This window comes from Lepisosteus platostomus, chromosome 28, assembly GCF_059453375.1.
Source record: "Lepisosteus platostomus isolate fLepPlt1 chromosome 28, fLepPlt1.hap1, whole genome shotgun sequence".
Lineage (NCBI taxonomy): Eukaryota > Metazoa > Chordata > Actinopteri > Semionotiformes > Lepisosteidae > Lepisosteus > Lepisosteus platostomus.
The window spans coordinates 629,276-636,760 of record NC_142638.1 but is presented as its reverse complement, the minus strand read 5'-3'; the positions used below and the strand labels follow the sequence as shown (position 1 = coordinate 636,760).

Here is a 7,485-nt window from a genome sequence, read left to right as displayed (position 1 = left end):
CAGAGTTGACCACGCCACTTAACAGAACCGCACTGACCTGGCGATCTCCGCACTTCGGGATGGCGAGGTACGTTGGAGCTGTACGTGGTCTCTGACCAGCCCAAAGGGGAACTGGGGTTGCTAGACCTTCATTTCTTTCAGCAGTTGTCTTGAAACTCTCCAAGAATCATGAAGGAAATAAATTGTTCAAACGTGATCTTCCCTGGGCTGGTTTTTCCTCTCATGATTTGCGGAATTAGAAGTTTTAGTGGGTTACAAACGAGAGGGGGCTGTTCGGTGTGTCTTGCTCAATGGGCTGTGACCGTCTGCAACAAATATGCAGTAATTATGGAACATTATCACTTTAAAGAAGGTATAGCATTATGTAATTTATTTCCATTTAAAGGCTTCTCTGTATTTGAATCCTGAGGATTGGGGCACAGAAGATCATTTTCGTCTCGTTCACAGATGGATCCGTGTCCAGTCAGTGCATCTACAGGATTTCAAGGCTTGTTTGAAGCTTGGGTATGTGAACTAAGTTGTTACATTATGTCCAGTAAAAGGCTTATCTGGTTTAAGAGCTGATTTGGAGTGAAACTGGCCTCCAGGAACAGTGTATTGAACTGGGCCGATGTCACGTGACCGCACACAAGCGGCCTGTCGCCACAGGACCTGCAGACATAGCCGCTGGTTTCCTTGGCAACTGAACAGCACCTCAGGCCTCCGTGTGGAAACAGTGTAACTCGGGTTTGGATCTGGGGACCTGGGCTCTGGGCTCAAGCAGGTTTTCTGGGCCTGTGTTAGGAGGATCATGTTGTTTCAAAGCTGTAGTTGCATCGGACCCGTCTCCACAGCAGCCCGGGGAAACCTGTGGTATTCTGAAAAGATGAGGGCGTCTTTATTCAGATTGCTATAGTTCCAAACCAGCTGACGTGCCATGGAGACAGGAGCATTGGCAGAACAAAGGACAAGGAAAAGCCTTTGCAATAAACATGCCTTTATTGGACACAGGACACAGGGGGTGGACTGACCGCTACACTGGACTGGCTTGGATATAGGACACGGGGGGTGGACAGGGTGTGGAAACAGGAGAGCAGTGAAATGGACTGGCCTACTGGAGCTATGATGAGGCAGGATCTTAAACACTTTAGACTAGATCTGTTCCCCAACAAATAATAGGGAAAAAAAAGACAGACAGGATGATCATTTCACTTTGTAGTTTATTCTTCTTATTCATTAACAGCATTGAGTTGCATGTATACCAGTGACTCAGAAGCCTTTATTAAAAACATGGCCGGAAACATCATGGGTGACTGTTTCGCAAGGATGCTTTACTCTTTCTGCACAGGCAGAGAAAGGGGGCGATGAGGCTCTTCTGTGACTACAGAACCCCACATTCCTCACGCCAGTCACCTGTGGGCCAGTAGTCATGTACAGTGCAGGCAGACCATATGTACAGAGTGCATTGTGAGACAGGCGTGGTAGAGCTTATCAACACGTACAGGAGAAACTGCTAACTGGGGGTTAGGATGGTTTGTATGTCTATACATATAAAGAACTCACTATATACATTTGTAGAAAAGAAAACAATTTGTGCTTTTCGAAAATGTTTTACTGCTGAGAGTGAACATTCAAATCGACGGAAAACCCAGGGAGCCCAGAGGAGGCTGTAGACAAGTGTTCTCTGCAGTTTGGCCACAACTGCCGCCCACACCCTGATGTCTGCCTGTACTCCGCATGTTTTCTGTAGCGCTGCACTGCACCCACACGTCTGGGTGCTCTCCTGCAGCAGCGCACACATGAACTGCTCCGCTGAACCCTGAGACAGCAAGGTGTATTTTCATGCTTGTGTAGAGTGAAATCCCTTCCGTACACAGTTCTCTGGTCTTTCCTCAACTTTCAGCTGGTCAGCCTAAGGGAGTATTTCCTTAAAAAATAATTTTGACCCAGAATCTTTGCCAGGATGGTTCAAGTGAAGCAAATTGGCATAAGGCCATGCCCCTTCTGCCTCATACTGTAAACCTGAAGTGTTTCCCCTGAGAGGTCCCCTCCACCAGGCTGACAGAGAATTTCTGGTTTGTGTTCAGATTGTTCTACAGCAAGGTAAGAATCCTGAGCACCAGGTAAGGCAAAAGACACAAGGCAAAACCTAACTCTTTACAGTTTTGTGCAGACTGTCGTTTGCCTCTTTCAGCTTATTTAACAGTGCACTATTAATAAAAGTCTGGTATGAAAACAGGTTTGTCTTTAGTCGGGTGATTACATGCTGTGGTGCTTCACACTGGGTCTTGGTAGTAGCAGGAGCACATCCGTGCACACCAGACTGACGAGAACAGCTGGAGGCACAATCACGCCCCGCAGTGTTCCTGCAGTGCAGTCCAGAGCGGGGGTCAGTGGGGCCGAACAGCTGCTCTCAAGCAGAAGCCCTAGAAGAAGGCAGTGGATGTCAGTTTGTGTTTTTTTGTTATGCCAAAGGAAGAGAACTACCCGCTGGTGGAAGACACTTGGATCCGACTCAGCCTTGCCTTGACCCGAGCTGTAAGAATGCACCTGCAGGTACAGACCTCAGGAACAGTTCAAGCTGCTGCAGGTTTGAACTGTAAGGGGGGGGGCTGGAATGAAAATTCAGGAAAAACACTCCAGTTTACATCTTTCATATAATCTAGCCAGGGCCTGAAAGCTTAATCCACTGCTATCAATCCATTTAATCTTTTAAATCCTCACGTTCTGCTAGGATGTGAAGTGTGTCTGCTGGGCAGCAGGGGCACAGGCCTGTTTAACTCCCCAGTAGCCGATAGCTCCGTGAGAGGAAGGGAAACCGCCGAGGCACATTTACATCTTTCAGGAGGCTGATTCCCAGTATCCCTTGGCAGTGAAGACATGACCTTTTGACTCTTATTATTTAACTTCTCCAAGAAAAGGGCTACAAACACAGATTGGTGAAAAATGTTTCAAGAATATGGCTCCTGTTCTCTGGTCAAGATAGGAAAGCAGTTCATTGAAACAATCGTGCTAGGCTAGCCCAAAATCATTCGTGTGACTGTTTCACCCGATTCCTCTTGCACACGTGGAGCAGGCCTTCACCGGCACGTAGCTTTGGAATGGCAGGATACATCACTAAGCAGCCTTTGAGGACAAATAAAAAAGCATGCCTCTCCACTGCTGGGCAGTGATATAGTTTTTTGTGAAAGGTTTCTAGGTCACCTTTCTTTCTGTTCCAAATCTGCAACAGCAGCAAAACAAAAAGCACCAAAATAAAAAGACCTCTTCAAAAATAAGAATCTTCAAACCCAAACTGTATAATGACAATGTGGGACCAGTCTGCCCACTATTGAACTAAAGGAGTTTCTTTGGGCTCACAAAGGAACTAAGCCAAAGGGATTGCTATTGCTAATCTGCAGCAGCTCTTTACATATTTATGTTATATACACACAGACAGAATTCAGATAGAAATTGCTTTGGAATAAGTCCCATACACATCCACTCTAAACAGGGGTCCAAGACGTGTGTTAAGGTACATAATGGAACGTGAGCTACAGTATATAGGAGCACTGAGGGCTACCTGTACAGCCACTAAGGAAAAAGGGATTTTTTTTTTTTTACATCAGCATTTATTTTCTTCCATATTATTTTCAATTGTCTCTATCAGTCAGGCTTCACTCCAGTGTAGCACTGGGATTTATGATGTGTTTGACGAGTGGAGATCTGTAGATTTTGAACAGAAAACAAGGATTAGATCTCCTGTGAGTGGTGCTATAATCTCATTTGCATTCCTGTGCTTTAAGATGAAATGTGATTTCCCAGGTGAGAAGGAAGAATACTAGATGCTGGAATGTACACCTCACACCAGTGTGGAACAGAAGATCGTAATGCTCTCCCCCGAAATGTGCACTTGAGGTTTTTCACACCATGAGCCCCACCATGCCAGTAGGAGAGCAGACATCTGACAGAGGAGTGAATTAGGCACAGAGGTGGCTGTGGCACCAGATATTAGCTAACAACCTGCCCAGAGCTGAACCAGCACTACCTGGTGTACAGGGCTGCCACTCTGCTTCAGGACAAGACCTTGCACTCAGCTGCTCTCAAGCCTTCTATTAATCAATCTCTCTTTTTAACAGCTAAGAGACCTGAGGCTGGTTATCCCGACTTGAATCCAGACTTCTTTTTTTTGTGCTCATGGAATCAAAAAAACATTATTCTTGGACCCCTGTCGGATACACTATATACAAACACACACGCACGCACACATCATATACATACAGTATGTATATTGTTTTAGATTATACAATAGATATTTATATATCAGCCTTGGTTTATAAAACAGTTTTTCATTCAAATAAATGACAAAGTTACTACAGGTTAATTTGTGTATATCTAACACTTTTTAAAAAGCAGCATGTAAATATATTTCCAGAATAGTTCCGCCACTGTGGAATGTTAGTAGATCGACCTCAGGTCAGAGTACAATGCAGAGGGCCTGATCTCAGCTGTGACACATTCTAGAGGGCAGTCAGCTCCACCGAGCCACAGCGCGACTCCGCCTCCTTGTGTCAGTCACACCTGTGTGTGCGTGTGCTGGAGCCCATCTCCATGCTTACAGAAATGGCTTCATGGTCTCTGGCCCTGGCTGGTGTGCTACACTCTTAATGAACAAACGGGTTGGCCAAAGCTCAGCCTGCACTGAAAGTGCTCTCCTCTGCTCCGAGGACATTTTAAAAGGCCCACCTTCCATTCTTTCAGAATACTGAAGAGAAAGACTTGCACCCTATTGAATAGAATACATGAGTTCTGTAGGTCCATCCATCTGCCCATCCTTCAGCTAGCTTTGCATACTCTAGGTCACAAGAAAAAAAAAACTTCTCCCATTATGTTACTTTCCTGCCTATAGGACACTATATATAGAGGCAAAGCCAAACTACCACAAACCTACTGTAGGGAGGAGTGTCTGCTCCATTTTGTCCAATAATTCTTGTATAGAATTATAATTATGAGATGTGCAATCTGGTGAGGATGGTTATTTTTCCAAACTGTACTGAAAGGATCTGTATAGAGCGGAGAGCAGACAGGAAAAACGGGTAGAAATAACACATGGAAAAGGAGTATTCTGGAGCGGGTTCTTTAATGATTCTCCGGGCCCCAATCCAGCTTTACGATTTTGTGACATTTGTGATCTAAAAGACGTCTTGCGCCAATCAGCTCTCAGTATTTCCCCGTCTCCTGTTCAGTTTGAGCTTATTTAGAGAGAACGCAGGGAGAGTCTCTTATGACCTCAGTGCTGTTACTTGGTTTATCAATGCAGGGCACTGCCAGTCTGGTGGAAAGAGACTAAACTATAGTAGCCAATTTATTCAACTGACTGGGGGTGAATGCAAGGTGCTGCAATAGTAAATTATAATTTAATACCTCTGATTCAAGATATTAATACTTTTTAAAAATAAAGTGCATAAACCTGAGACAATTAGCTGATTTTCTTTTCCAAGTTCTTGCTGTGCTACAGCACCAGGACTGTCATGTTTCAGACAGCTGAGTTACTGGAGACAGAAACCACTGACCAGCCCTCTGTCCATCCACACACCTGGCCTTTGATGCACAAACTTTTAAATAAGCCTTGACCTCATACTGCCAGTAATCACCTCTGTCAGGTTCTCTGTCACATTTTAATATTACACAAAATATTTAAGGAATGTTTTTCTTACTATTTTCCCCCACATGATAATGAAGCAATCCAAAATCATCTTGCAGAATTTGGGAGTTAACATCAGCTTTGGTGTATTCTTTGTGATCTTAATGTAACCGATGACAGTTTCTACAGTTACCTGTAGTTCTTTTCTCATAAATCAATGGTTTCCCTGTATGTTACAATATTATAAACAGGACATTTTCTATACAGTTTATGTACACTGAACTAAAAACAGGTTTTAGAACCCTGCTAAATCAGTGCTGACTGAGGAAGAAGTGCTGTTCATTCCTCATCAGCTGAAAGCTGCGAGCTCACCACAAGGATCACAGTGAGGGCTGTGCCTGTTCGTCCTGCCATGTTTGAGTCCACAGCCAATCCCAGTTACAGCCAGCTGGTAACATGAGGCTCAAACCCCTGGACACCTGGATCAGAATCTCCGCTTGTACTCAGATAATCCCCTTTGCTAGAAGAGCCACTCGGCAATACCTTGCTTACTCTGATGTCTTTGATCCCCTTTGCAAACAGGACCCAAGTAAGAGGTTCAACAAATGACATTGTTCTACAGTATACTGCTGCTGGAGGACAAAGGTCAGAATGCAGCACCAGCAGAGTAGCAGATACAGTCGGGTATTGTCTGCAAGAGCCGTGTTCGCTCCTGCCATTCTGACCTTAACACTGATGGGAAAGCACCTTCCAAGCCTTCTGTATGACTGAGCTTAGAGGACAAGTTTTTGACTCGTGTTCAGAAACAAAGAGTATGTCCAGCTAAATAAGATGCAAGACATTTCAGCAAACTCCAGGTTAACTATACATAACTATACATGCTTCTCTGTTCATCTCAATGTATAATCCCACACAGGCTTCAGGTGCTGTTAGTTTCTCAATTTCATTTTAACAAAAATCAAAGATGCCCTTACAGTTTCATACCCACAACACAAGGGTACACCTTACCTGAACACAAAAGGTGCCAAGCCTGGCCAGTGTCCACTAACAGCCACTGCTAATAGCTTTTCTTCAGCCACTGTCAGAAAGCGTGTCTTACCAGTATCACCACGGATCGGTCCTGGTACCAGCTTGACCTCCTCAGTCCAATGGCGCTGAATTAAGGCAGATGGCCTCTGGAGATCCAATACTCCCACTCCAGCAAGGGGCCTCCCCTGACTCTGGGAACTTCATGTAAATACTACAGAATACCTACGATATATTAGCAAAACCGGTCTTCTCATTTTGTCCAGAGAAGACATCTAGGGTCAACAAAGCATATAAAAACAGCAGCATCAGAGAGCACCCCGACTACAGTCCAAGAAAACTGGAAAGGTTGTTCTGGGAACAAGGGAGATCTTTTTGATCCAGTTTGTTCAGGGATGTGCCTCTCCCGGAGCTGGATTGGTCCGCTGGGTGAAAGCTCTGGTCCCTTGCTCATCCTCGGGATAATGGCCACCTTGAGTTCTGGAGTCACGCAGGACCTGGCAGGCAGATCTAGCGGAAATGCAGCATGTTGGAGATGGCTGGCGTCGTTCCCGGATAGATCCAGGAGGGACCAAGCCGGGGGAGAGGAGGCTGGAGCGGAAAGGTGGAGGTGGGGACAGGGAAGTCTGGAAACAAGTGGAAGACTTTGTTTTTCTAGGAGGAAAGGACACAGCACAAGGAAGACCAAGCTGCACATAGCTACAGCTGTCCTACGCTCCTCCAGATCTGGAAGAAACAAAGGGACAGAGCTTGAGAGACAGAACTCTGAAAGAGGGAGATGGTGGGAGATGGAGGGATTCAGGGAGAGAGGCAGAGGCAGGAGGGACAACAGTGAGACTTGAGCAGGTATAACTAAG

General features: G+C 45.3%; 1 protein-coding gene across 3 annotated transcripts in view; it reads right to left on the bottom strand.

Annotated features, from left to right (window-relative positions):
• Positions 1-1,181: 1,181 nt before the first annotated feature.
• adam11 (ADAM metallopeptidase domain 11) overlaps positions 1,182-7,485 on the bottom strand; it is a 49,407-nt gene continuing 43,103 nt past the window's right edge. The window contains exon 26 of one of the 3 annotated variants that reach the window (XM_088623041.1): positions 1,182-7,354. In XM_088623041.1, coding sequence (XP_088479167.1) covers positions 6,882-7,354 — 473 coding nt within the window. In that variant the 3' untranslated portion in view covers positions 1,182-6,881. The remainder of the gene's footprint in view (positions 7,355-7,485) is intronic. The other 2 variants (XM_088623043.1, XR_015930994.1) reach the window with 2 other exon arrangements.